This window comes from Myotis yumanensis, unplaced genomic scaffold, assembly GCF_028538775.1.
Source record: "Myotis yumanensis isolate MYYU_CA2020_CCGP unplaced genomic scaffold, mMyoYum1.0.hap1 SCAF_1, whole genome shotgun sequence".
Classification (NCBI taxonomy): domain Eukaryota; kingdom Metazoa; phylum Chordata; class Mammalia; order Chiroptera; family Vespertilionidae; genus Myotis; species Myotis yumanensis.
The window spans coordinates 237,729,198-237,757,031 of NW_027223752.1; the positions used below are offsets into that span (position 1 = coordinate 237,729,198).

The window sequence follows — 27,834 nt, forward strand, 5'->3', positions numbered from 1 at the left end:
AGATAATGCTCCGGAGAATGGCGGGGTTACATCTGTATTTATACATTCCAATCAAAGGAGGGACGTAGGTGGGTTACATGAAATTCATTGGTGATAGATTAAGGAGGAGGGATAAAGCAAAGCAGGGAAACCCCTGGGATTGGATAAAAGGTAAAATAATGGACACACACTTAGGTGGGTGCAGGATCAATTAACATGATAATGAAGGAATCTGTGGTCTCTGTCCTGGCCCCAGCACATTAGGTTGGTTGTGCCCCAGGGGCTCCAGATAAAGGGAAGTCACAAGTTACCCAGACACTTCAAGGGTATGTTATCATAGATGCAAAAAGACAGACAGGCTCAGTGAAGGTAAAGGTTGACCTGGTCAGTGAAGATACTGGCCTAGGACGTAACTGCCCACCATAACTGCTTTCAGTTAAAGTTTAATTTCAGACCATCCTTTGTGGTGACTTTAGGTCTCCGAGTTTGCAAGTCTGCCATGCAGGCCTCCCCTGAGCTGTCAGGTCAGCACGTGGCCCCTTTGGTCCACACGGTGGGGTCACAGCGCTGGCTGTCCACCCCTGTATTAAGTGCTCTGTGATTGTGCCCATTTCACAGGTGTGACTCAAGTGATCTGCCGGGGCTCCCGCAGCCAGTGCGTGGCAGGGCTGGGTTCCCCCTGGTCTGTGGCAGAGAGCCCGCTTGCCCCCAGGCCTGGGCAGCCTGCCTCCTCGGCTCCATGCTCCACAGGCAGGGTTTGGGGTGAGGCCTGGAGTCACTTGCTCCCCAGAGCCCCTCCTGTGTGGGAGGCACCAGGCCTGGAGAAGCAGGCCAGGCTGGCCCCAGGCCAGCTCCTGGGCACCAGCCTCAGGGTCTTGCAGGAGCAGTGGGGTAGAAGTTGGCGAATGTTTTCCTAATTGAAACTGAGGGGAGGAACTGCAAGTTCAAAAGCCAGCACCTGAAGCGTGGGAGCCTGCCATGAAGGCAGGTTGGAGGACACTGCAGCAGGTGGGCGGAGAGGCAAGGTGACACCAAGGTGGACTAGAGATGAGCTGTTGGCCACCAGCTGGACCAGAGGAAGGGTATCTCCGGGTGGACTGGCAGAGGAAGCCTTGATGGGCAGCGTGAAACTCTGGCCCACTCCCGCCCCCCCGGGGCTCGGCATGACCTCAGGTCCCAGGGATCCCGGAGCTGCCCGCTCCTCCCTGCAGCCTGCTTGCTCTAGGACAGCTCCTCCGGCACGGCCATGCCAAGGCCTAGCTTCCCGATGCCTGAGCCCTGGAGGTTCCCTGTGGATGGAGGGGCAGGGCCTCTGCCCCAGTTTCAACAGCCCTTCTTAAACAGCTCAAAAATAAACCCAGGTTTAAGGAGCAGTTAGCCGAAGGTGAGGAACAGCATTGTAATTCTCTAAGCATCGTTTTCCTTTTCTGCAAACAAGGTAAAAAGGGTACCCAGCATCTTTGTTTTGTTAAGTAAAAGTGGGTTTTATAATTTTTTTTTTTTGCTCAATCCTTCCACACTCCCTGCCCCCCAACCCCCTGAGAGCTGTCTGCCTGCTCTCTCTCTCTGAGTCTGTCTTTCTTTTGCTTATTAGTTCAGTTTGTTCATTAGATTCCACATATGAGTGAGATCATATGGTGCTTGTCTTTCTCTGTCTGGCTTATTTCACTTAGCATAATGCTCTCAAAGTCCATCCATGCTGTCGCAAAGGGTAAAATTTTCTTTTTTTTATGGCCGAGTAGTATTCCATTGTGATTAAAAGCTCTTGTATAATCTATTTAGAAACAACCTTGTGAAGTAACCAACATTGTCTCCTAATTAATGGTAACATTGTAGCAGTGACAGAATCTGAGCGGCAGTGGTAACCTGCCCCTAAAGCAGGCCAGCCTTGTCCGAGGCCAGCACAGCGGCTATAGTGTCAGCCCTCGGACCAAACTCTTTCTGAAATTCGATGGAAAAAATACTCTTGGGTGAGGATTGGCAACAAAAGGCAATGCCAGCCTCACGCTTCTTGTATCTTGGCACTCAGACCTGCCTGATGCAGAGGCCACGGCTGATGCGGGTGTTCGGTTCGACCTGGATAATTGCTAACGTGGCAAAGTCAGCTGAGGACACCTCTTCCCCTCTTGTGAGCCTAAGGGATGGGCGCTGACCAAGGCCATTTGCTTGGTGAAGGCACCAGGCATATTGGTAGTTGCACTCGGAAGTCTCCCAACCACAGAGCCACCCAGTGTTGCTTTTTGTATGAGGCTCAAAGAAGAGAATGTTCTGTTGCCAGCGATTTACTCCTTCACTGTGGCGCCAATGAACAGGCAGAGAAGAGACAAAACGTGTAGAGGATGAGGAGAGTGGGAGTAGGAAGTGAAGCTCTTCCCTCCCCTCGGGGTTACGTCTGTGTGGTAGGATTAGTATATATGATAACACGTGTACTCAAGATGTGGGATGTAAAAAGAAATTTCAGTCAACCTTTATTGCCATCAAAGGAAAAACACTTTAAAACAAAATGCATCAAAAGACAAAGCTATTGGGACATTCCCCGGACCAGCGGAGTCATCTGCTTTGAGTGGGGTTTCTGCCATTCTTAAAAGGTATTTAGCACCAAAAAATAGATCACCCTTGAGATGCTCTCAAGGTTAGGGATAAGGGAATACTTTTAATCCCAGATCCCCACATCTCAAAATTTAACCTAAGATTAAGAAGAAATAAAACCGCCCAACCAGTGTGGCTCAGTTGGTTGAGTGTCGTCCCATGAGTCTGGAGTTCATGGTTCAATTCCTGGTGAGGGGCACATGCTGTGTTACAGGCTTGATCCCGGTGAGGGGTATGCAGGAGGCAGCCCATTGATGTTTCTCTCATCAATGTTTCTAGCTCTCTGTCCTTCTCCCTTCCTCTCTCTGAAATCAATAAAACCATATTTTTTTTTAAAAAAAGAATAAAATCAAGCCCCTAGCTCCAAAAGCATTACCCCCACCCCTAAAAATGTTAATCACCAATTCTGAATTAAGGAACTGGGCCCATCAGCTATTTCTTGCATTAACACGAGGAATGATAGGCATTTTAACGTATGATACAGAGTAAAATCACGTGCAGAGAGGGGTCCCGTTGCCTCGCCGGAAACAAAAGGCTTATGGGCAGTTGGCATTCCCCACTCCATACATATTGCACCTGGCAAAACACAGCCCCGGCTGTCTTCACTAGAAAACAAACCTTCATTTATTGGGGGAGATCAATGCTTTCCTTTAGAGGGTCCAAGAAAACAGTTCATTAGACTTGAAGTCTGCCATTGAGCCAGAAACAAACTTCCATTGCTCAGCAGACTGAGCCTCCTTTCACTGAGCAAAGGGAAGATGAACACCAGCCCCTTTCCTCTGTGTCATTTCCCGTTTCCTGGATGTTTTATTACCCCAGAAGCGAGGTTAATCTAAGGGAGTAATGAGGTTTGAATTGAAACTGACTCGGGAGTGCACAGTTTAATAAATGCAGAGATTTAATAATCCTGCCCACTGGCTGCCCCTCCGACATGGGGGAGGGGGCAGTTCTCCTTAGCATCAGGTCGCTGAGATGATGGAGTCGCTCAGATATAAAAGACTATCGACAGTGTTTCATGAGAAGGGGGGCACATCACCTGTTGTTTGTTCCTCTGGACCTGCTTTGCTTGACCCCATAATAAAACCCACTGCTAACCCAATTTTGTGCCCAGCACTCACTCATTTGGAAGCTGAATGAGTATGAGATAAATACAAAATGTAGTTCCATCCTAAATATCACAAGCCTTTTAAAGAATGGCAACACATGGAGAATAAAAGTTAACCGACAATAGCGTCTGCCGAGGTGAGCCCGTCAGGAGGGGAGGAAGGCCCTGGCTTCCCGGATCTTCTGCTTCACCCCCCGGCAGGACAGAACCAGCCCAGCGTGGTGGCGCTGCAGGTTTTCCAAGTGCTGCTGGAGCTGTTCGGTCCTGCCCACCTTCTCCTCCATGTCCCGGAGGAGAGACTCCTTGCCCAGGAGCCCACACCTCTGGTTCAGCTTGATGTTGTCGATCCGCAGGTTGTCTCGAGCTTGCTTCGTCTTGGTCAGGATGTCCCTCCTTAGGGCCACCTGAGCCTCGACCTCCAAAAGCTGCGCCTTTTTGCTCATATTTTCAATATCCACAAAGTGCAACTTTTCCTTCACGTGGGTGATGATTTGCACATTGTTGTTCACCTTGCCCTGCAGTTTCAAAAGCTCCTCGTTTCGCTCCTCCACTTTCTCATTGAAGGTCTGGTTCTCAATCTTCAGCTGCTCAAAGTCGATGAGGAGCAAGCCGTCGGACGTGTCCTCCTGGGTCCGCATCCTGGTTTCAAAATGCACGAGGCTCTGCTTCAGCTGCACGTTCTCCAGCCGCACGGCGCTCATCTCCTTCTCCTTCTTGTCCTCCAGCGCCTGGATCTGCTCCACCTCCCGCAGGGCAGCCTGGCGACCGCCCCTCAGCCGACAGCTGCCCATGGCCTGCAGCACCACCTGCTTCTTGAGTGCCTGGAATCGTCGCCATTCCTTCTCCACCCTGGAGACCTTCTCCTTGCACTGCTGCTTCAGCTGGTCCAGCTCCTGGTGGTACCAGTCCAGGTCGTCGGCCTCCTGCTTCCTGAGCTCCTCCAGCAGGGCCAGATAGTGGAGGTAGGCTTCCTCCTTCTCGGGGGCCTCGGGCTCGGCGCCCTTCTCGGGCACCTCGGCCGCTTCCAGGCCCTTCTTCTTGCGCAGCGCCTCATAGATCTTGTGCTGCAGGTAGATGTTGTAGCGCCGGTAGTGGCTCCGCTCCACCCTCAGGGTGCGGTACTGCTCCAGGAGCTCGGAGCGCAGCTGCTGCTCCTGCTGCCTCTGCACCTCCTCGGTCCACTCCAACTCCGCATCCTTGAGCTCCTCGTCCAGCCCCTTCTCACTTCCTTCCACGCTCTTCCTCGCGCTCACCTCGCTCTCCACCACCTCCTCCTCCTCCTCCTCCAGCTCCTCGCGCTCAGCCTCCTCCTGACTGGTCGCGGACCGCCGCACCGAAGCCTGCGACGAGGCTTTCTTACTCCTCGCCTCCTCGGGTGTCTCCGCCTCTTCCTCCTCGGGCGCCTCTTCTCTCTTCTCGGGTTCCTCGGCCCCGGGCCCGCCTTCGGACCCCGGCTCGGCTGGCTCCTCGGTCGGCTTCTCAGGCTCAGGCTCGACCTCGGCCTCGGCCTCGGCCGGCCGCTCCCGCTCTCCGGGCCCCTCTCGCTCTCCGGGCCCCTCAGCTTCGGTGGCCAACGTCCCTTCCCCGAGCTCGGCGAGCTCGGCCGGCTTGTCCGACTCGGCCGGCTCCGGGGGCTCGGCGGGCTCGACCGCGGTGGAACTTCTCTCCGAAGTCTCTACGGCTACCGGCTCCGCAGGCTCGGCTGGGGACTGGGGGCCAGAGCTGGCCTTGACCCCGGACGGCCGCGGGGCCAGGCTCGCCACATCTCCGTATTCCTTCTCCGAGTCCCTAGGCTGTTCCGAGTGGCCTTCCATCTTTCCCGGACTCGGCCTGCGCAGCTGAGCGCAGCTCCCGGCTGTTCGGTTTCCAGGGGCAACCAGGGGCGCTCGCGGTGGGCCCGGCGATTGGCCAGGCGTCCCACCGACGTCCCGCCCCTTCTCCCCGCCTTCCAGCAGATCAAAACCAATGGGAGGCCGCTGTCGGACGACCGGCGGCGTTGATTGGGAGAGGGCGTAGGCTCGCGCCGAGAAGGGCGTGGCGCGTCCGCCGGGCTTGCTTTCCGCCTGTTTCCCAGCGCCCGGGCAGGGGCGTGGCGTTGGGAGGCGCTGGGCGGGGCGGCCGGCCCGCGCGAGGGGCGCGCAGGCGCAGAGCGGCGGGCCGAGCCCCCGCGCGGTGGCGCGCGCCGGGCGCCTGCGCGATGCGGCGGGGCGACGGCGGCGGTGGCTGCCGGGCCGGGCCCGAGGGCGCCTGCGTGCTAAGGCGGGACGCGGCCCGGCTGGCCTGCTCCGGCGGCGCCTGGGCGGGGCGGCGCGGCGGCGGCGGGCGGCAGTTGCTGGAGCGCGGCGGCGGCCCGGGTGGCGCCGAGGGCGGCGGGCGCGGCGGCGGCGGCGGGCGCGGGCGGCGGGCGGGGGAAGATGGCGGAGCTCGGTAAGAAGTACTGCGTGTACTGCCTGGCCGAGGTGAGCCCGCTGCGCTTCCGCTGCACCGAGTGCCAGGACATCGAGCTGTGCCCCGAGTGCTTCTCGGCCGGCGCCGAGATCGGCCACCACCGGCGCTACCACGGCTACCAGCTGGTGGACGGCGGGCGCTTCACGCTGTGGGGGCCGGAGGCCGAGGGCGGCTGGACCAGCCGCGAAGAGCAGCTGCTGTTGGATGCCATCGAGCAGTTCGGCTTCGGGAACTGGGTGAGCGGCGGGCCTGCGCGGCCCGGGCGGGAGGCCGGGGGCGTCCCCTCCTCGGGACGGCAGACGCGAGGTGCACCTGCTCGCCGGGCCCCGTGCGCCCGGGAAACCGACGCGCAGAGAGGTTAAGCCACCTGCCCAAGGTCACACAGCCAGGAAGTAGCGGGACAGGGGTTGGGACTGTGGCTTTCTGGCAGCAGAGCCGTGTTCCTGGCCTTTAGGAACTTCATCGGTGGCTGCTGAGTGCAGACCGGAGGCCGGAGCGGCGCGGACTTGGGGAGGAGCTGGTGGGCGCAGGCGGCGCCGGCCTGAGGCTGCGGAGCAGCAGGAGCGCCGGGAAGGAGCTGGCTTTGCCGGGGAAAGTGGTGGCGACGGCCAGACCAGCCTCGCACACGCCCTGGGGCCTCGCTCACCGTGTCTGATGACGGAGGTTGCCCTCCTGGCCCCGCTGGTCGTGTGCCGCTCTGGGCATGCAGGTGCCCCGTGTCCCCCGCCTGGCCAGGGGCTTGGTTCTCCTGGGCCCTCACGACACCCAGGACGGTGTGCGGGGAGTGGTCGGGGTGGGGGGGAGCTGCACCAAGCAGCGCGGGCTAAGGAGGCGTTTGTCCGGGTTGGTTTGTCTCGGGTCTCTGGAGGGACAGGTGACAAGAGCAGGTGGTGCCGTAGGCTGGTGTGCCGCCCTGGAGAGAAGCACTCTTGGAGGGGTCTCCCCAGCCCTGTCCGCTTGGCAGGAGGGCGCTGTCTTCTGTGTTTGTGAGGAAAGAGCTGGCTGTGTCCCGGCCCGGAACTGCCAAGGGTGGTTGGTGCCTCCAGGCATTATGAGAAGCCAGGGTGCCCCCAGCCCTTCATCTTTCCAGATCCTCCCACAGGATGGGCCCCTTCCCTGAACCAGCCTCTCCTCTCCTGCCGGGCTCCCACGGAAGACAGAAGCTCCCACGGCTTCTGTTTCTTTTCTGTAAAGTGAGCCGGTCTTTGGGGACCAATACCCATTGTGCACCCTGGATTCTTTACTCTCCTCCCAACAGCTGAGACACCGCTCTACACACTCCCCTACGTGCCGCATCGGGTCCTGAAATGCTGTGAGCGGATGCCCGTGAGCACATACGGGCGGTGAGAGAGGGGAAGGAAGGTCTGTCCTTGTCCTCAGGCTGGTAATCACGTCGCACGACAGGAGCTCTCCCACGTTCCAGCCTTCATGTCAGAGGCCACGGGCCAACGTCCTCACCTGCTCTCTTCTGGACGCCTTGGGCAGATCTCACCTCACTCTGCCACTCGGGCTGCAGGCCCTGAGCACCCTCCGCTCCTCCGCCAGGTCCGCGCGCAGTCCAGGCTGCTGCATCTCTCTTGCCTTGACCATTTCGGGAGCTTCCCATATGGTCTCCCTGCTTCGACCTCGAGCCCTGCGCCCGTTCCACACCAAGCTCAGGGTGCTCTGAGACATGTCACATCACGTCCCTCAGTGGCTTCCAGACCGACTTCGATTACACTTCACAGCCCATGAGGCTGTGGGGTCTGAGCTGCTACCCCTTCATCATCTTTCATTCCTTCTACCTAGAGGTCTCTTCTCCCAAATTATGGTTCGTGACTGGTCTTTCTTCCTCTGTCAGTGCCTCAGACATTCCCTCCCCACGTCATCCTCACAGCACTAGGCTCCACAGCAGCAGCTGAAGTAGCTGGCGTGGCCCCGGGCCTTGCCGAGTGCCTGGCACTGTGCATGCCTCCTGGGACCTTCTCGCAGCCCCATCGGTTTGAATGGGATAGTTTGACTTCAGAGTCTGCTCCTAGCTGCACTGTCTGCACTGCCTCCCGCACAGCATTGTGGGAAATAGACGAAAAACAAGCCCAGGGCCTAAAACATTTATAGTGCTTTGGAGGGAGCCTGGGGCCGAGAGGGGGGCATTGTCTACGCAGTACTTTTCAGGCTTTAATGTGCATACACAGCACCTGGGGAGCTGATTAAAATGCGGATTCCCTCTAAGAGCCCTGTCAGCTATTAGAAGAGACGCAGCCAGAGGAGGGTGCTGGGGGCCAGGGGCCTCCTCCCTGGCGGGTTCCGGAGGAGGCTGGAGCTCTACGTGCCAACCTCGCCTGCACAGGCCTCTGGGGCTCTGGCTGTGCTCCCCTGGGCTCCCTGCTCTACCCTTGACACTTCATGTGCAGCTCTCAGATGTGTGGCTCTCTTCCGAGCAGATCTGTAGATACACGTGCTGTACTCCAGGGGTGCCGTGTTCAGCACGTGCAGTTCTGGGCCAGGCTCCTCCATGCACATCACCACTCTGCACAGCAGCCTGGAGTGGCTTCTTAGTGTGTAGTTAAAGAACAGCGACTCATCTATACGTATAAAAGGCTAATACGCTGTGTCCCTGCTACTGTCCGACCAGTAGCTATGACGCGCACTGACCACCAGGGAGCTGCTGAGCTGCAGTGACTTGGCAGCAGCGGTTCCTGGGTGACGAACCCCAAAACCAGAGAGGTGGGAGCCCGATTCCTCGTGGGCCCACCTGATTCCTCGCGGAGCCGCGCAATTCCACTTTTGGCTCTGGGTTATGTTGTTGCTGGGGCACTGTCGGCCCAGAATTTGATTTATTGCTCACTTGCGTTTGCGTTCCACACCCTGTACTACAGCAACTCTGCAGAGTGCCCTCTCGCACTCCTGGACCCTTGGGGGATGTTGGAGAGCCGTTTCAGCCTGATCCCTGCAGGCCAGGCCGAGGGACCACAGGCGCCATGGGGGGAGGTTGGCTCCAGGGCATGTCCAGCCCATCTCACCCAGTCCCGCCCTGCAGGCCACCTTCTAATTAATTTCAACGTGCACGAATGTGTGCACCAGGTCACTAGTTTTTAATATTTGTCCAGAATGTCCTGGCTTTTCACATGGTAAAGTCAGGGTGTAGACGCAGTCCTGTGGGTTCCAAAGCCTGGACCCTGGCTTCTCGGTGTAAGAGCATTCACTAATGTGGGCCACACGGAGGCTGGAGCTCGGTGGGTAACTGAAGGTGTGGCTGGCCTGGAAGGGCTTTGCAGAGGAAGAAGTTGCCCTGGCTCAGCAGGCGGGCGGGCACTGTGTGGGACAGGGAAGGTCTCAGTGCAGGAGCCAGGCTTGGGCTGAGTCTGGAGAAAGGCAGTGTGCCGATCGGGGACAGTGATGTAGAGGAAGGTGAGGCTGTTCATTCCAGTTTCTCAGACGGCACATGGCCTGTGACCTTGGGGTTGTGCTGCTTCATGTGGAGTTGGGAGGGGTGATTTCAGGAGACCGTAGCGGGAGGGCTGTGGCTGAAGTCTGGCCCCACTTGCTCACACTTCCCGGGAACAGGCGAGGCTGAGGGATGCCCTGTGGCCGCGAGGGTCTGGGAGCAGCGAGGCCAGGCTCTGACTGTGCCTGTGCGTTTGATGACCGGCCGGGAGAGGACAGGGAGTGGGGGGAGGAGGCCTGTGAATTGAGACCAGGGGAGGGTGAGCAGGAGGACAGTGGCTCACAGTCCCTTCACCTGGGGTTTTGAGAACCTTACGCAGCTGTTCAGGGCTGGGTGCTGTGCGGATTCCCAGAAATCCAGGTCCTGGTCACAGGGGCACAGACGTGCACCCCTGCGTGGCTGGGAGATGAGAGTGGGGAGAATGGAAGGATTGAGGGTGGCCTGGTCCTCTGCAGGTGGTGGTCAGGGCGACTTCAGGGGAGGCGGTCAAGCCAGCTTCGAAGCTAGATTTTGAATTTAAAGAGTGTGTGGAGTTTTCTGTAGACTGCGCAGCCGTGGGAGGCAGGGGTGCGCGCTAGCCTGAGCAGGCGGGGCTTCCCCACGGCGGTGAGAGGCTGGGGAGCAGCCCCGGGAAGTCGGGGCCCTCCTGGGGGAGGGGGGCCTGTGAGGTGTCATCACCCAGGACTGATGAGGGCTCCCCAGCATGGATGTCGGCGTCTGAGTGGAGTGAGAAAGGGATGGTGGGGCAGGGTGTCAGGTGGCGGGGAGGGCGGGGAAGGAGGGCATGTGTGTGTGCGGGGGGGAACCCACGCTGGTGAGGAGAGTCAAAGGCCAGGCACTGGGCAGACTAGACATGACGCCGGGTCCTGCACGGGCCCTGTGCCCGGAAGGAGCTTGTTAGGGCGACTGGCGAAGCCAGCGGGAACAGAGGTTTCGGTGCAGCTTTTAAATTTCCTAATTTTGCTCGTGATGTGGTTATGCAGGAGCATGTCCTTGTTGGTAAGAAAACCAGACAAAATCATTTGGAGGTGATGTTGCTTGAGGTTGCAGTGTAGTTTCAAAATGGTAAAAAACATTTTTTTAAGTATGTGAAATTCTCGCCTGCGTCCGTGCATTCAGGCTCCCTGTCGGAGGCCGTGAGTGTCATGAATAAAGCCTTTCACTTTGGTAGATGACAGTGGACATTCAGAGGCCGGGCGAGAGCAGATGCGGAGATAGTGCTGCTCTGTGCACTGAGTCGCTTGCTCATGCATGCAGCCCTCACTCGGGGCCTGTGCTCGGTGGCGGAAACACGATAGAAGTGAGGCAGCTGTGCCCTGTATGGCTGTGTGGTCACGTGAACTCGGCCTCCTTGTGGAAGGAGGAGAAGGCTTACCGGGGAGGGATAGTGTGGACAAGGGCCTTCCCCTGCCCCAGGAGTCTGGTTGGTGTGTTCAGGGGCCAGGACAGGTAGGCAAGGGGGTGTGGGGTCACATGTTGAAAATCCTGAGCACCGGTCCACCCGGCGGAACAGGCTTTGGAGCGGATTCACACTGAGCTACCCCAAGTGCAGGCGTGAGCTGAACCCAGCTCTAAGCTGGGCCTCGGACGTTGGCTCACTCCCAGCCACGGCCCCCTAGTCCCTCGTTTACAAATGAGGACGCAGCTGTAGCGTGAAAGAATTGGAGCCACTCTGACTCTGCACAGCACAGTCACCTGAGGATCCCGATTCCCAGGGACACCCAGCCCTCCTGAGTGCGCATCTCCATGGGGAGGTCTGGAAATGGTCACTGGGGAAGATTCCCAGGGAGTTCTGACAGTTGGTCCCCGGAACCACATTTCACTGCGGGAGACAGCCCCTCTGTGCGCTGGGTGAGCCCCTTCCATGAGCATCGGACGGCCGGTGGGACTTTAGGACGTGCTGTGGGATGGAGGGAGGAGGGAAGAGCCTGGATGGAGAAAGCAGCCGAGTGAAGGGCTGTGCAGAGCAGTGGCTCTGGGCCTGGGCAGGGTGCGCAACACCCGAGGGCTTGTCGTCTGGGCAGCGGTCTGGGCAGGGCCTGAGCATGGGCCTGGGCGTGGGCCTGGGCGTGGGCCTGGGCCTTCTCAGTGCCGGGGCTGCTGCTGCTGAGGGACCCGCTGCAGGAACCACTGAGGCGGACGGCAGCCTGCCGCTTAAACGTTTTAGTTATTTTTTATCTTTATGTTTTTTAAAAATTATTTTATTTTTTCATCACCATTTATCCTTTCTATGCCCTCTTCCATCTCCAGTTCTGTTTTATTTTTAAAAGTTTGTTTTTGTGCTAAAATACACAAACCAGGAAATTCACCTTGTAATCCTTGTTGGGGGCCCAGGTCAGTGGCATTAGGCTCATTCACATTGTCAGGCAGCCGTCGCCACCATCACCTCCTGGATTTGCCATCTTCCCACTGGGACTCTGCCCCCATTCAACCCCTCCCTCCCGCCCCAGCCCTGGCACCAGCACCTGCTTTCTGTCTCTGAGCCTGATTCTCGGGGCCTCGCATCCGTGGCATCACTCAGCGTTGTCCTGCTGTGTCTGGCTCATCCCGCCGCCTCCAGGTTCACCCACGTGCAGTGCGGTCCAAATCCCCTCCTTGCTCAGGGGCACTGACCGTGTGGGTGGACCCCTTTCGCTGACCCACTCCTGCATCGGTGGACACTGGGCGGCTTCCACTGGGGCCGCTGTGAATAATGCTCCGTGAACGTAGGCGCCCAGCAGGGGTGGGGGGCGTCCGGCCCACGGGCTGTATAAAGAAGGCCCTTGAATCATGTGGTCTGGCCCTGCCAAGGCATTGGGGGTGAGTTGATTAAATGTTTGACCAAATACAGCAGGCTGAGTTTTAAGTGGATAATTGTGTATGCCCTGCAGGTGATGTTATAAATATCCAAGCGGCCCTTGGCAGGAAAAGGTTCCCCACCCCTGGCGGACAGTTACTGTTGAGTCCCTGCTTCCAGTCCCGTTGGGCGAACACCTAGAGGTGGGGTTGCGGGTCCTGTGGCAGTTCGGTTGGATTGTTGAGGTCCCAGGTGCTGTTTCCACAGCTCCCTCCCAGGGCAGGACCGGCCTGGCCGGACCCAGTCAGCTGGGGAAGGAGACGGGGAGGTGACTGAGAGGTGTGGCGGCCGTCACAGCACCGCCCTGGGGGGCCCTCCTGGGTCTCCCGCTCACAGCGAGCCTGCCTGCGAGGTGTCAAGGCCAGTGACAGGTCAGTCTGAGCCCCGCTGGCCTTTGCCGCCAGCGTGTGAGAGCAGACACATGCCAAGCACTCTGGACATGAGCCAAGGGCTGAGGGTTATCCTGGCAGTGCCCCCGCCAGGGCTCCCAGTCTGCTGGCCCCGCAGCTGCCCAGGACCACGGACGTCCGGCCTGCCTCACTCCGCCCTTGGAGCTGGACGGGCCCTCCCCATCCATTAGGACACGCCACGTCCCTCGGAGACGGCTCTCTCCTGGCCTTGTGCAGGCCTCCGCTCCCCCTCCGCCACCTCAGTGCTGGTGCCCGGGAGCCCCGGGAGCCACAGCTCCATGCTGTGGGCCTCTGGTCGCTTCCACCCCTTAAAGGAAATCCCCGCTGCTCCTCTCCCCCCCAACCCCCAGGCCTGGCTGCAGAGCAGGGGGGAAGGGGGGGTAAAGCTGCCTCAGAGTGCTTCCCAGCCCAGACCCGCAGGGAGAAGGGTGGGGGTGGGGGGGTTGCTGCGCATTCAGAGTGCTGCGGGGCGGGGGGGCAGGGGGTGGGGGGGGGGGGCGGTCAGAACTGCCCACCTGCACAGCAGGACGGCTGTGGAGCTAAAGATAGCAGCCCTTTGCGTTTGCGGACACTGAACTGCATCCTCCGTCCCGGCCAGAAGTAGGTGCCACAGTCCCTTACCGGACCCAGCGCCTGGAGTTGAGAGGGTGGGCGCCTTTGTCTGGACAGAAGCAGCCCCGTCGGCCTGTCGGCCTCGCTCTGCTGGTTTCAAGCCCCAGGACGCATTTGGTCAGCCCTCCTCCTCTGTGTCATCAGCATCGTGGCACTGGTGTGGGGACAGGCCTCGGGGGCTGCTCAGCCTCAATTTAGTCTCCTGTCCCTCAAAGTGTGTGGCTGGGTTGCTCCTGCCGGTGGGAACTGCTAGGCCAGTGATGGCGAACCTTTTGAGCTCGGCGTGTCAGCATTTTGAAAAACCCTAACTTAACTCTGGTGCCGTGTCACATATAGAAATTTTTTGATATTTACAACCATAGTAAAACAAAGACTTACATTTTTGATAATTTATTTTATATATTTAAATGCCATTTAACAAAGAAAAATCAAAAAAATGAGTTTGCGTGTCACCTCTGACACGCGTGTCATAGGTTCGCCATCACTGTGCTAGGAGGTGAGGTGAGGTGACCTTGGCATGCACTCCCACGGAGACTTCCTGTCATGTGATTTCTCTTCTGTCTGGACAAAGCCCTTCGAGAGGAGGCTTACCGATGGAGGAGCAGAAGCTGATAGGATGAGGCTCTCACAGCCAGGGTCACTGAGCCAGAATCGGAACCCAGCTCTGGGCCCATTGACGGCTTCCTGGAGGAGGTGACTGTGTCCTGTGGAGGAAGCTAACAGCTTCATAGCAGTAACAGGCGCCACCATGGAGGGAACACGGACCCACGCCGGGCACTGGCAGCTGCACAGGCATGACCGCACTTCACCGTCCTCACCGTGCTGTGCAGTAGGTCGTGCAATACCTTCAGAGGAGGCGGCTGAGGCACAGAGGCTAAGCAGTGTGTTCCGTTGTCAGCTCCTAAGGGGTGGAGCCAGGACTGGAAGCCCAAAGGCTGCCCCTAGAGCCCTTGCACCCAGAGAAGGCATTTCCAGCGGGGGAGGGGCGGGGCGGGTCTGCAAGGCCCCTGGACGGCAGGAGGAGTGTGGCTGACGCTGGCAGGTGCGCACTGCCCAGACCTTCAGACTTTGTAGACCGTTCATGTTGAAAGGAAATTGCTGACGTTAGGCTCGCCAAGTAAGGATAGTGAAAAATGTCTAAAGGCCAATTAGCTGTCGCCATTTCACAAAGAGAAAGATGATCTTAAACACACCCAGATGGTAAGGATGAGGGGCCATCCTTTAAATGGCAAAGTTTAGCTTTTAGGAAAGTCCGCGTCGGCCTCCCTGTGTTTTTCCATTTCACCCTAGATGGCGGCCAGCCCCGTGAGAGGCATGGTTCCCTGATGGGAGCCACCAAAGGTTTGGCCCGTTGAGTCCCTGTGTGGGGGTGTCAAGGTCAGGACGGTGGCGGTGGCTCTGGCTGGAACCCGGAGGAGAGAACCCTGAGCCAGCCCCACTGGTGGGAGCCGCCGACCACATTGACGATGATTTCTCTGGACTGTTCGCGTCCTCTTCCTGGGCAGGTGCTGGAGGCCAGCACGGGGAGCCGGGAGGAGGCAGCGGGGAGGCCAGGCCCCAGAGCACTTCTCACTTCCTCTCCTGGAGGGAGCGTCCAGGGATCTTGGAAAGGAGACCTCCTGGGCCTCGTGTCTTAGACACCTTACCCTTTTCCAAGGGCTTTAGAGAAGGAGCACACCCGTCTCTCTCTTTCCGAAGGTGGGAGTCTCTTTTTCTTCTAAGAGAACATGAAGGAAGGAACAAACCTGGAACCCGGCTTCCGTAGGCTTTGGGCTGCGTCCCCGCTGTCACTGTGTGCTGTGTGTGTGAGGGGGAGGGGCACTTCAGGACAGCGTGTTCCCTGTTTTAGTTGTACTTGAGTTGAACTTTCTCCCCAAATCTCATTCCCCAAGTAAAGTTCTGTTGCTTCTGCCTCCCCATCCACCCATCCATCCATCCAGATCAGAGAAACACTTTGGCCTTGGCACACGTGCGGGAGAGCCGCCCCAGGGGTCTGCTGCTGTCCGGAGTGTTGCCGCAGTGCGGTGACAGGACGCGTCTCGCACTCGCAGGAGGCGGCGGTGCTGCGTGACCACCGGCACGTGGAAGGCTGGAGGAGGCACTGGGACTGAGCCGGCAGGTGCCAGCTCGCAGTGGGGTGCGGAAGCCGGCGCTCAGTCAGTCACGTTAGACGCCCTTCCTCAGGTGGAGCTCATGGCATGGACTCCCGTTAGAACCAGAGCAGTGCTGTCCGTGGGCTGGTCCACGAGGACCCTCACTCTCAGTTGCACAGGCCTTGAAGATTAGGGTCTGTGTGTTTTCCTGACTCATTCAGTGGCGTGGTGCCCTGAGGGGCGCTTGCCTTTCAGGAATCGCTGAGCCCTGGCTCCTAGTGAGGCTTAGTTGTCCTGGGCAGTGGCTGAGGCTGTACTCATGGGAGCGCCTGGCTCCTGACCCTCTGATTTGTGGCTTCACATGGAACATCCGAGAGCAAAGTCCCCTCTGTAACCTAAAGACAGCCGAGTGTCAGCACAGTGCCCACACTGGCCCTCTTGCCTGCCCGGCCCAGGAGACCCTGGTGAGCATTGGAGGGGACGGAGCTGCCCCACGTGGCCCACGCATCCGCTGCCCTCGGGCTGCCTTGCTGCCTGAGCTCTGCTCCCAGAGTGCTGACGTTGATGGAGATAAATGAAAACAGGAACAGATCATCTCGGTTTGGTCAGGTACCCCTCGATTAGCCAGAAGCCCTCTGTTCTTTCCGGATTTAAGTTTTACCCGAATGTGGTGCTCTGAGCTGCTGAGGACTTGGAGGCAGATTGCTGATGCTGAGGTTCAGGGGAGCGGCAGGCTCGTTGGGAGGGCAGCTGGCGCTGCATTGCAGGCCTCACTGGACCTGGGAGGGGGCGAGGCCCGGGCCTGAATGCCTGACATGCAGCGGGGTTCGCAGCCTAGCCCCTCTGAGCCGAGCCTCCCGTAAGGGCACCCAGCTTCCTTGCCCGGGAGGCCCCTGCAAACTATCCTTACTCTGTAGTGGCTGCAGCCTCGGAGAAGCTGATGGGCTAGGCTCGACCGTGCCTGTAGCCACCACCCCCGCTGGGCAGTCAGAGGTGGGACATGGCCAGCCTGGGTCACAGAGTGGCAGTAGATGCTGGGGATGCGTGTGGTTTGGTTTTGGTTTTTCTTTTTGGACCAAATGCTTCCTGGGAAAATATAACGGACAGAGTTGAGGCTCTTGACTTTCTAAAGAAGAAAGCATGTAAATTTCATCCCCATGAGACCAGGACGAGTTCTAGCTCTGACCTTCCCTTTGCTCAAGGTAGGTCCCAGCATGGCCTTCTTTGTTCCTGTGTCGTAAGCCCCGCCCTCGAGTGCCTGCAGGGGCGCGGGCCCTGACTGGGGCCTCAGATGTAGGGTCTGGTCACCGCACCACAAACACTTCCCTCTTTGCCATGCCCACCTTGTCATCAGCCCAGCCGCATGGATTGGCTGGTTTCTTGGGTTCCAGTTTGGCCTGTGGGGGTACAGAAACCACCCCAATGTTGCGGGGTGAGGGTTGCTGGGCGGAAGGCAGTGTGTGTGAGGAGAGCAGGTGGAGGGGGGTGGAGGCTGCGGGCGCTGAGTGGCTGCTGGGGCACTTGCTTTCTGAAGTGGCTTTGGCGGTTGAGTTAAGGAAGAGGTCTCTTGGCAGAAGGAAAGGATTGAGGGAGTTGTACAATTTCCTCCCATTAATAACCCTGATGTGCATGGTGACCTCGCAGAGTGAGTGCTCAGCCCCGCAGACTTCAGAGAGGCTGTCGGAAATGAGAGTCCGCCCCTTTCGGAGGCGCTTCCCAGCCAGGGAGTGTCAGCCACAGAGGCGGGGCCCTCTCCGTGCCCAGAGGCGGGCAGCACAGTAGAATGGGGTCCCTCTTGTAGCCAGGGGACCTGGCCATGAACTCTGGACCACTCTGTTCTCTAGTCTGGGAATGAAGAGGTTAGACTGGGAGGAGCAGGGCACCCGGTGCTCTGTGGCCTTGCCCACCTGTGTCCACTCAGACAGACACCCTCCCACCTCAGATGCAGCACTAATGGGCGAAACGCCAGCACCAGGCGGGCCCTGCTAGTCTATTCCCGGAACCAGGAGCCAGTTCGCATCTCAGAGGAGGGCTCCGGTCTCAGCTCTGCCGCCGGGTCCACATCTCTGGATTCACTTTGTCCAGGAGAGGGCGTGGACTGTTTGGGGAGGGGTTATGCTGGGACAGGAGGAGTCCAGGTCGCCTTGGGGAAAGGTTGAGGGGATTTGTCAGACCCTGAGTCTGACCTCTGGCTTTGGGAATGACTCTGACCTTTGTCGTTGTAGGAAGACATGGCTGCTCACGTAGGGGCCTCCCGGACTCCCCAGGAAGTGATGGAGCATTACGTAAGCATGTACATCCACGGCAACCTGGGGAAGGCCTGCATCCCCGACACCATCCCCAACCGGGTGACCGACCACACCTGCCCCAGTGGAGGCCCCCTCTCTCCCAGCCTCACCACCCCCTTGCCTCCCCTAGACATCTCGGTGGCCGAGCAGCAGCAGCTGGGCTACATGCCGCTGCGCGACGACTACGAGATCGAGTACGACCAGGACGCCGAGACGCTCATCAGCGGGCTCTCGGTCAACTACGACGACGACGACGTGGAGATCGAGCTCAAGCGCGCGCACGTGGACATGTACGTGCGGAAGCTCCGGGAGCGGCAGCGGCGCAAGAACATCGCCCGCGACTACAACCTGGTGCCCGCCTTCCTGGGCAAGGACAAGAAGGAGCGCGAGAAGGCGGCCAAGCGCAAGATCACCAAGGAGGAGCGGGAGCTGCGGCTGAAGCTGCGGCCGCTCTACCAGTTCATGTCCTGCAAGGAGTTCGACGACCTGTTCGAGAACATGCACAAGGAGAAGATGCTGCGCGCCAAGATCCGGGAGCTGCAGCGGTACCGGCGCAACGGGATCACCAAGATGGAGGAGTCGGCCGAGTACGAGGCGGCCCGGCACAAGCGGGAGAAGCGGAAGGAGAACCGGAACTCGGCGGGCGCCAAGCGCGGGCGGGAGGACGCCAAGGACGGCGAGTTCGCCGCCATCGAGAACCTGCCGGGCTTCGAGCTGCTGTCGGACCGCGAGAAGGCGCTCTGCAGCTCCCTGAACCTGAGCCCCGCGCGCTACGTGACCGCCAAGACCATCATCATCAAAGACCACCTCCAGAAGCGCCAGGGCATCCCCTCCAAGAGCCGCCTGCCCAGCTACCTGGACAAGGTCCTGAAGAAAAGGATTTTAAACTTCCTCACGGAGAGCGGCTGGATATCCAGGGACGCCTCCTGAAGCGGCGGAGCCTGGGGCGCGTGTGAGCCAAATGACTGGGGTGGGGGGACAGCAGCCGCTTTCCCCTTGGTGGTTTTTTCAGCAAATTGAGTTTCTTTTTTAGGATGTAAGTTGTTCTCGCGGTCCTCTGGAAGAAGCAATAGTAACAGTCTTAGATCGGATCATGAGGGAAGCAGATGCAGGCATGTTGTACCTCAGTGCTAGAAGCAATGCGCTAAGATGACGCTTGCCTTTGTGTTGTGTGGAGAACGTGGAGATGGGAGAGGCCCGGGGAGCCCCTTCCCTTCGGTGCACACCTGTGCTGGCCGCCGGCTGCCAGCCTTGCCTGTGACACCGGCTCAGCGCGGGGCAGGTGGGCAGTGAGGCCAGAGGGCAGGGGTCAAGCTTCCTTGGACCGTGAGGAAGAGGCTGGTAGTGAACAGAGACCAAATGAGCTTCCCCTTAGCTACTGGCAGCGGCAGTTTGAGTTTGCAGTTCCCAGACCCCGAAACTGCCCCTTTTGCGCCCTTTTGCGCCCGCTGGGCAGAGCCCCTACCCCCCCTTCAGTTTGGAAATGGGCAGCGCCCCCTAGTGTAGAGGGTGGCTGTGGGAAGCGTGGCAGCCAGGACCAGTGCAATGGCCAGGACTGAGCCCCTTCCTGGGGGGCAGCTGCTGGCTGCTCTTTGGACTTACGTGCATTTTACTTGCAAGCCCTTGTTTTAGGAAGTTCATGGCTAAGTTGTGTTCTGGTGTTGGTGTCTCACAGCTACAAGTACCTTTTTCAGGGAAACCCTGACCACACCAGCCTGGCCAAGCCTCTGACCTTCAGGTGGCCTTGCACCCTGCAGACTAGCCAGGCGAGGCAGGCCGGCCCATGTGGCCGTTAGTCCCAAGGCCCTTGTGTTGCTGCTGAGTCACTGTCTCACCCAGACTCAGACGTGGCTCTGCCCAGCCCTCTCTAGGTCTTTCCAGGGGCCTCTTCCACGGTACCTTCCGGTGGCACTTGGGTGGCCATTTGTCTTCCGGGCTGCTCAGGGTTCTCTCGTCCGAGACCCGCTTAGAGTCGGTGGTGACTGCAGACCCGGCCGTTTCTGGCCCGCACAGTGATGGAGAGATGACCTCTCAGAATGTTGGGCTTGACGTCACTTTAAAGTGAAGTCTGAAAGAGACCCTCATCGTTTCCAAGGATGACCTCATTACGGTGCCTTTCCCTTTCTTTCTACATCTCTGTCCCCGAGGGTACTTTCTCAGCATTAGCGGAAACATCTCAAGTGGGTTGTGTACGGCTGTCGTAAAGCGCAAGGCCTGCGGGCAGAGGCGCTCCTTGCTGGCTAAGCCAGGACTTCTCGCTGACAAGTGTGAGCGGTGGTGTCACGCGTGAGGGCCACTTCCACCGCCCCTGCGGGTGACTGCCCTCCGTGGGGCTGGTGTTGCCACTGGCTCCGAGGGAGGCAGTGCTGCCTTACCGTTGCTTCGCCGGTGGCCCTCACCCAGGGTTCCTGGACCAGCAGCAGCCCCCAGTCCTGGGCCCACGGAGCCCTTTGTGCCAGCCTCCAGGCGGCCTGGGTGCAAGCTAACCTTTGAGAACCGCTGGCTTTAGCTGACCTGGTGTCATCCTTTGTGGGTTTTCTGTCAGATGCCTGGTCTGGTGAGGTTTAAATGTCGTCTTATTTTTCTATACGGGGGTTGCCAGGCTTCATTAAGCTGGAGAAGCAGGCGCCCCAGTAGCTGTGGCCAGTCGAGAGCTGCCAAGTGAATGCGTGGTGCTGGAGGTTTGAGGGTGCTTATCTTTTGATGGCGTGAAGAACTTATTTAGGTGTGGCTGTTTTAAAACACCACAATGAATGTATAATTTATGTTAAAGTGTTACCTTGGTTACAAGGGGAAGTGATTTTGATTGGTTGCCTTTATCCCGTCCACTCCTGTTGCCAGTCTTTGCCCCTGCTGTTAGCAAAGAGCCTTGACATTTCTGTATTTAATTTTCATAAGTTAAGTTACCACAATCCCAAGAATTAGGTCTTCAAAATTTAAACTCCAACCTTTGAGTCCAGTCCCATAACTCAGCTATTCGGAATCCTCTCTGGATGCAGCGTTCCAGGAATGTATTCAAGCCGACCTGTTTTTACTGCCCTTTACTTATTAAACAAGTTGCGAACAAAAGCTTGTCACTGACTGCTTCTTAGCACCTGCTCCACGAGCCTGAGGCAGCCTTCCAGGGCCAGCTCTCAGACGCGGGTGGGGGACAGCACGGGCACGTTAGCTGGCACTTGTCAAACCAGCTCCTTCACTCAGCCTTGCTTTCTGTTAAGAGGAAACCCTCATGCCAGCCCTTGCGCCCTGTAAGGCACCAGCAAAAGCATGTCCACGGAGCAGGCCGGGCTGCCAAGGGCCGTCAGTGGACGGAGCGCTGCCTGGACTGTCTACACTGTACGTGTCCCCAGGCTGCACTTAAGCCAAACCCAGAAGCGTGGATGGCTAACTGCTCTAAATTCCAGTGTAAAAGCCGTATGCAGGCCCTCAAATGTTTGTTACAATGTTGAGATGCTGTAGGAACCCGACTCATTTGTACCCAGTAGCCTAAGGTAAAATTGCCTTCATTTTATGTGGTTTCCCTCCATCTCAGAACCTGTGGACTCACTGAGGATGTGCTGTGCGTGGTGGTGTCCCCGGTGAATGGGAAGCGATGGCTGAGGCTAGTGAGGAGCTGGGTTCCCCGTGGAGCGGGCTGCCTGCCTGTCTCAGCTGGGCTAGCTCTACACAGGGAGGGCGGGAGGGCTGCACGCGCACAGGAGTGACCTGCAACGACTTCTGTGCAGCCCGCCCTCCCAGTGAGTGCAGGAGGGAAGGGAGGCCCTCACAGCTGAGACTCCCAGTCCCGTCCCTCAGCGTGAGGCGGGGGCCCCCGGCCTTTAGTTCTGGGATGTCTTACAAAAAACTATTTGAAGGAGAAAAGTGTTCGAAATTATACATATTGAAATTTTAATTACAGGAATATTACATCTTTCAAAATGATCAGCCAAGTAAAATTGCCTCATATTTTCTCCGCACCCCTTAGGCCAAGGCAGTAGCAGCTGTTTTTTGTTTGTAACAGATACGGAGGGTCCTATGGCGAGTCACAGGCCAGCTTCCGCAGACTTTCCTGCCGTGGGTCCTGGGTGTGTGGTCCCGTCACGGTCCTTAGGCAGACACGTCCACCCGGAGCAGGCCAGTCCCACGCCAGCCTGCAGGGCACGGATGGAAGCAAACACGTGTCTGCGTGTATGTGTCGGGCACACAGCCAAGTCACGCTCCCCTTAGTAAGGATCGCCACAAAGGTACGCAAAAGACTTACCAGAAAGTAGGAAAATAAACATTGGGGCTTTAATCCTCTTCAATAGATTTAAAAACTAAACATTCACATTTAAAATTTACCAAGCATGCAGCCCTCGGGTGTTGAGAAAGACCATCTTACTAGGGACCTACCTTCAGGTCATTAGTACCTGGCTGAATATAAGACACAAACATTTCTACACGTATTTGAACAAAACAGGACAAGAGTGACTGATTCTGTCACATTCGTCTTATTCTAGAGGAGAATGGTTAAGGTGCCTCCAAAGAAAAGCCAGAGGGCGGTCCCTTAGCAGCCAGATGGCGATTAGATGGACTCGCCTGTCCTCCACCAGGCACATACAAGTGTTCTGAGCAAGAACCAAGTTACACTCCTGCCTTTCCTCCCGACTGAGGTGCAGAGGGCTGAGGACTGCCGAGCTCGCGTGGCAGCGAGAAGCAGAAGGCGCACAGGGCGGATGGCGTGGCCCTAGCCAAACAGCACAGTTCCCAGAGACCTTTTATTTGTTTTAAATACTTTGGTGTCATCAGACTTTGAGCAGATGTAGCATTATTCACGATACCCGAGGGCCCAGTGGCGACCTGTTCTGTAAGCATGTGAACTATTAAACATGTACTGAAAATCAATCAACAGGCTCCCAAATTAGAGTCCAGTAACAGCTGTGCAATGGGCCCACTTTCCTGGTTAGCCGCTGGTTACTGAAGCTTTCCAACAAGGTTTGGGAAAGGTCTGGAGTATTCACGGACGAACCAGCCTTTTAGAGTTACCGCCAGTGATTACCCACAACCCCCAGCCTGAGAAAAGCTACGCTTCCTTCACCACCCCCACCAGGGCGGGCCGCAGGGTGCGCCCGTGCAGCTTGTAGCCCACTTTGTTCACCAGCGCCACCGTGCCCGGCTCCTTCCCCTCCACCGGCGCGTGGAACAAGGCCTCGTGCTCATAGGGGTCAAACTTGGCGCCCACGGGGTCCAGCCTGAGCAGGCCGTGTTTCGTGAACACCTTCTGGATCTGGACCTCGGTCATCACCAGCCCCTCGTAGAGGTTCTTCAGGTGCGGGTTGTCCTCTGTGATCTCCTCTTTGGGGACACACTGTGTGGCCTTCTCCAGGATGTCCGCGACCTCTAACAAGTCCTTGCAGAAGCCCTGAATGCCTGCAGAGTCCAAGAAGAACATTTGCATCCACCCATGTCAACTGAGTGGGCGACTCAAAACTGTAACTTCAATGGCTTGACTGAGAAGGAAATACCACCCCGTCCCCCCCCCCGCCCCCAGCCTTTTCTGGGTTTAGACAAGGGCTAATTAGGTGTGAAGACTGGCAGCTGAAAATGTGCAGAACCACCCCCCTCAGCCCTGCTCCCGCCCAGGAGACCCGCCTGCTCCTGCAGAGCACCCGACCCCTGCCCCCCCAACAGCCAGACTGCACCACATCCCTGGCAGCGACTTAGCTGCTGTGTGGTCCTGGTCAGCCTCGCTGGGTCTCAGCCCCCTCCCAGTGACGGTGGGAGGACCAAAAGGGTCACGCAGGCTTCGAGGGCCTGGGACACTACACGTGTTCCATGTTAGCAACTATTGGGCACTGTGGGGTAAGAGTTACCAAGACTTCGCCTTCACCTGACAGAAGACAGAACGTTAGAAAGGCCACTCAAAATTCAAGGCAGTGTGTTACATAATTTTGTGGTTTCAAAACAAAGGTTCACATGCCGACGGGAAGTCAGGGATGGCGAGAGCTCCCACACTGGCACCTGCTTCCACCAAGGCCCGCCCCGCAGGACCCAACGGCGGCCTCGGGCTAATAAGCACAGCGAGTAGGAGCGCGGGGCCACGGCTAGCTTTGTGATGAGAGGCAGGTCACGAAGCCTCAGTCATCTCAACTGTAAAGTGGGAAGGGCAGGGACAAATACTCAAAGGTGACAACACAGACAGCACCTGAGGAGCTCTCAGTGGTACCAGTGTGGTGCTGGTAATGCCAAGGAAACGACACCAGAGAGGCCGACCGACCTGCCAGGATCACCGCAGGTCCACACCGAGGCTCCATGTGGAGAGCGGAGGCCTCCTGCTTACGATTCTAAGTGCCAGTCACAACTCCAGTTTCTCCTTAAAAGAGGGGACAGGGGAAGACGACAACCGGCAGGCGCCCGCCCTGGCTGATCTTTCTGATACACACACACCCACATTTTTCCAGATCAGCGTCATACAGTGTTAAAAGTTACCATATAATTTTGCCTCCTCCACCAATTTTTGGGTCCTCTGCCGCAAGTTCTCAGTATCTGCCAAAGCTCGCTTATATTTTTCCTAAAAAAAAGAAAAAGGAAACTTACATGAATAAAGCATGGAACAAATTCACAGGAAAGCAAATCTGACACAACAAACCACAAGTCAAAATACAAACACCAACTATTCTTATGCCCGAGACTGGACTATAGACAGTGCAGCTTAACTTAGAAGTGAGTTACGCCCGGTCACTTCCCAGCGAGGGAGGAGGACGTCAAGGCGACAGATGTCTATGTAGCCCCATGGCCATTCTTACTCAGTGACAGCTGGGAAAGAAGAAAAACCACTTTCTCGGGGCCCTGACGGCCTCATCACCGTTCACTTCCTTAACCAAGTTTCCAACGTAAGGGGATCCCAGCAGCCTCAGGGGCTGACCCACCGGTTCCCATAGGCCTGGTGGAGTTTAGGCCGCATCCCAGCGAAGAGATAAAGGCTCATCAATGACCCTTTGTATTTCACTGCTGCCCAGGCATGGCTGAGTTCCAGCACTTACTGTGTATAAGCATCTGAATTATGGGATCGTCCCCATGTCTCACCACTTGACTGTAATCTCACATTTTGCCCCATCAATTCAATTTTAAAGTAGACTGGATTGCTCTGGGGGGTGGGGGAGTGACTCTAACCCCGTTCTCGGTCTGTATTCAGGCAATTCCAGTGCAATGGTCGAGGGCAAGCTCTCCAAGGCTCAAACCCTGGCGCTGGCGCTCAGTAGCCAGGCGACCTTAGGAAGTTAACTTTCCTGTGCCTCAGCTTCCTCGTCTGTAAACAGGGACATTAGCAATGAACTTACTGGAGCCTGTGAGGGTTAACATATATAAAGGTGCTGGAACATGTCAGCACCTACATGTCTGGTGTTGCCCTTAAATCCTGAAGGAACTGACCATGCATCCACATTACTGCCGAGCCCACAAACCGCTGCCTCCCCGCAGGCCCAGCTTCAGCAGCCATGCCGGTATTCCTTGTACGTAAAGACCAATTAAATCTTAGCTCAACGCAATCTACGTAGCACGTAACCATGAGTCTCACAGCAGAGCCAGAGCCGCGCAGGCCTTGGGCTCTAGCCCCTTCCTTAGCAGGAGCACGCTACTGGCCCCAGCCGTAGTCCTTGGGCAAACTAGGAACTCGCCTGGCGCCCAACTGACCATCTCCCCCAGAGCCCGCCTTACCATAGTGTCCTTCAGCTGCTCCTCCAACTTGGCCTTCTCCTCCATGAGCGTCTTCTCTGCACAGGGAGTGTCCGTCTTCTGGTCACTCTGACCCAAGTCCTCTTCCAAGTTCTGGCCACTGTTCTGCTTTGCAGCCGTGCACAGCAGCCGAGGAGTGGGCCTGGGGAAGGGCATGCAAGGCAGAGGTATGACCGTCAATCTGAGGTCACTGAAGACTATTTGCTATGGACTCGCTGGGGGAGAAAGGGTTTATCTTGCATCTGACGTGTAGACACTACCTGCAACTAGGATGTCCGTGTCCCCAGGGACCTGCCAGCCCCTCTCCGTCCCTCCTGAGCTGTGTCCTCAGGCCCCACCGAGGACTGGAGGAGCCGCTATTAGCAGACGTGAGGCCCAGAGCTGATGCTGACCACAAAGGTGAATGGGGCACTTGGTGTCACGCAAAAGCGGTATCTACGCAAAGAACTCTAATTTTGGGTTTAAAAGTGATAAAAGGGGGAGGCTCAGCATAGAATACTTCTTAGCTTTGGAGAATGGAAAAATGAAAGGCTTCATGCAGAGGGGCTTTGAAGGACAGCTAGGCGTTTCACGTAAGGCCCTGGCCGGGCGGCTCAGGTGGCTGGAGCGTCGTTCCCCACACCGAGAGGTGGCAGGTTTGATCCCGATTCCCAGCCTGGTCGGGGCACATATGGGAGGCAACCAATTGATGCTCCTCCCCCCGCCCCCGCCTCTCTAAAATTAAAGGTGACACCTCAGGAGTCGGAGTGGACCGCAGACCCACTTCAGGAAGAGGGAGCTGCCTGGAAAGGCCAGGAGGTAGGAAGGCATGGGGATGCACAGGGAAATACAGAGCTCTAGGACCAATCCTGGAGGCAGAAGTGACTGAACATGACCCAGTCTGGTCCCCACGTCCAAAAGGTTAAGCAATTCGGCCCAAGGTCACAAAGCCACGAATAAAGAACAGAACAGCCTTCAAACCCAGATTTCCTCACCAGGACCCGAGGAGTTTCTTCATTATGCAACGGTCCCATCTGAGAAGGAGCTGCATTCAGTTTTCCTCCCAGAATAGAGGAAACAGCCTCCATGAACAGGAGAGCTACCAGTACACAGGGTGTGCAAGGGCGCACAGGGCAGCGTGGTACACTACCCGCAAAACAATGCTCATCAGGAAGGCAAGGGTGGGATCAGCTGTTTTTCCAGAACCCGGAACAGGGCAAGAAACGCAACCCAAATACATGACCCGAAACCCAGTGCACGTGTGGTCTCAGGCAGAGAGGAATGAAGGATCCATTAGTCTGCTCACGGGGTGGGGAGCAATAACCTTTTTATTGTGTTTTTATGTTTGCGACTTAAGAAGACGAACAGTCCAAGAATGGAGCGTGGTGTTGTGAAACCTGTTTTACTTTCTAGTCGTTCTGTGTTCCGCCCTCTGGGCGTGAGGGTCGCAGCCCACGGCTCCCCTGCCCCGCGGTGCTGCCCGCAGGAGATGCCGAAGGGAAGCTGAGTCCCCGAGAGGTCAGCTGCCCGAGAGACCGGGCTGCAATCCGGCTCCCCGGCTCCCGGGCTGGGCCCCTCTGCACAGACGTTCATGCCGACGGGTCCTGTCCTTCCCGGCAGCTCATTCCAGGAGCAAAGCCACAAACAACGGGCGCTCCGGCTGGGTCCCTGCTCCTGCGCTCCCACGTTTTGTTTATGTAACTTGTTGGGGCCATCACGCCTCGAACCCCTTCCGTTCGCTGCGATCCTCGCCGGGCCCCCGAGCAGGGGGTGCGCTCCGCGAGGGAAGGAAGGGGCCGGCCCCACTGTAAAGTCACTGCCCGTCTACACTCGCCCCGGCGGGTCGGCCCCCGTCGCACTCTGACCTCAGCCTCCGGAAGGCGGAGGTGGAGCAGGAACACGGGCCGAGTGGGAAATGCCCGTGGACCGCTGACCCGAACCTGGTTCCACGAAACGTCCCGCCCATGGGACCCAGCCCTGCGCTGCCAGGGCGCACGCGCCCCGTCCTGCCGGCGGCCCGGCCCGCGGTTCCGGCGGCTCCGAGACTGAGGCTGCCCGTGCCCGGGCGCGCGCACGCGGGGGCTGTACACCGGCCCGGGGACGCGTGCGGGGGTCAGCGGGCCTCGGGCACACGGGGCGCCCCGTCCCTTACGCTCCAGGCCCGCGCGGACGCCGCAGCCCACGACGGCCCGTTCCCGGACCAGACTTGGGCAGGACGGCACCGCGGGCCGCGCCCTTCAGCCGAGGGCAGCCGGCGCCCCTTACCTAAGAGAGAACGCCAGGGCCGGGAGGCTGCGCCGCACCAACCTCACGCACCGAGCCGCCATGACCGCCACCCGCGCCGGCACTGCGCGCGCACCGGGCATGCGCAGAGGC

General features: G+C 57.9%; 3 protein-coding genes across 4 annotated transcripts; 1 reads left to right on the forward strand and 2 right to left on the reverse strand.

Moving 5' to 3' along the window:
• Positions 1-1,443: 1,443 nt before the first annotated feature.
• Positions 1,444-5,530, reverse strand: CFAP184 (cilia and flagella associated protein 184). Its single transcript, XM_070399768.1, has one exon. The coding sequence runs from the start codon at positions 5,485-5,487 to the stop codon at positions 3,820-3,822; it is 1,668 nt and encodes a 555-aa protein (XP_070255869.1). The 5' UTR covers positions 5,488-5,530; the 3' UTR covers positions 1,444-3,819.
• A 554-nt stretch (positions 5,531-6,084) lies between these two features.
• Positions 6,085-20,856, forward strand: TADA2B (transcriptional adaptor 2B). 2 transcript variants are annotated; one of them, XM_070399778.1, is made up of 2 exons: positions 6,085-6,357; positions 17,725-20,856. In XM_070399778.1, the coding sequence occupies exons 1-2, from the start codon at positions 6,088-6,090 to the stop codon at positions 18,715-18,717; spliced, it is 1,263 nt and encodes a 420-aa protein (XP_070255879.1). In that variant the 5' UTR covers positions 6,085-6,087; the 3' UTR covers positions 18,718-20,856. The 2 variants fall into 2 exon arrangements, with proteins under 2 accessions (XP_070255879.1, XP_070255889.1); XM_070399788.1 differs by lacking the exon at positions 6,085-6,357 and adding an exon at positions 7,197-7,666.
• A 1,178-nt stretch (positions 20,857-22,034) lies between these two features.
• GRPEL1 (GrpE like 1, mitochondrial) lies at positions 22,035-27,803 on the reverse strand. The gene is made up of 4 exons (XM_070399801.1): positions 27,724-27,803; positions 25,462-25,621; positions 24,235-24,316; positions 22,035-23,175 (listed from the first exon to the last, which is right to left on the reverse strand). The coding sequence occupies exons 1-4, from the start codon at positions 27,783-27,785 to the stop codon at positions 22,829-22,831; spliced, it is 651 nt and encodes a 216-aa protein (XP_070255902.1). The 5' UTR covers positions 27,786-27,803; the 3' UTR covers positions 22,035-22,828.
• Positions 27,804-27,834: the final 31 nt, after the last annotated feature.

Excerpts from the sequence above, each read along its gene's own strand:
- CFAP184 (XM_070399768.1), bottom strand. The coding sequence starts at position 5,487 with ATGGAAGGCCACTCGGAACAGCCTAGGGACTCGGAGAAGGAATACGGA.
- GRPEL1 (XM_070399801.1), bottom strand. The coding sequence starts at position 27,785 with ATGGCGGCTCGGTGCGTGAGGTTGGTGCGGCGCAGCCTCCCGGCCCTG. Across the intron at positions 25,622-27,723 it reads GCCCTGGCGTTCTCTCTTAG|GCCCACTCCTCGGCTGCTGT; the intron begins GTAAGGGGCGCC and ends GCCCTTCCCCAG. Across the intron at positions 23,176-24,234 it reads GGAGGAGGCAAAATTATATG|GCATTCAGGGCTTCTGCAAG; the intron begins GTAACTTTTAAC and ends TGGACTCTGCAG.
- TADA2B (XM_070399778.1), top strand. The coding sequence starts at position 6,088 with ATGGCGGAGCTCGGTAAGAAGTACTGCGTGTACTGCCTGGCCGAGGTG. Across the intron at positions 6,358-17,724 it reads AGTTCGGCTTCGGGAACTGG|GAAGACATGGCTGCTCACGT; the intron begins GTGAGCGGCGGG and ends TTGTCGTTGTAG.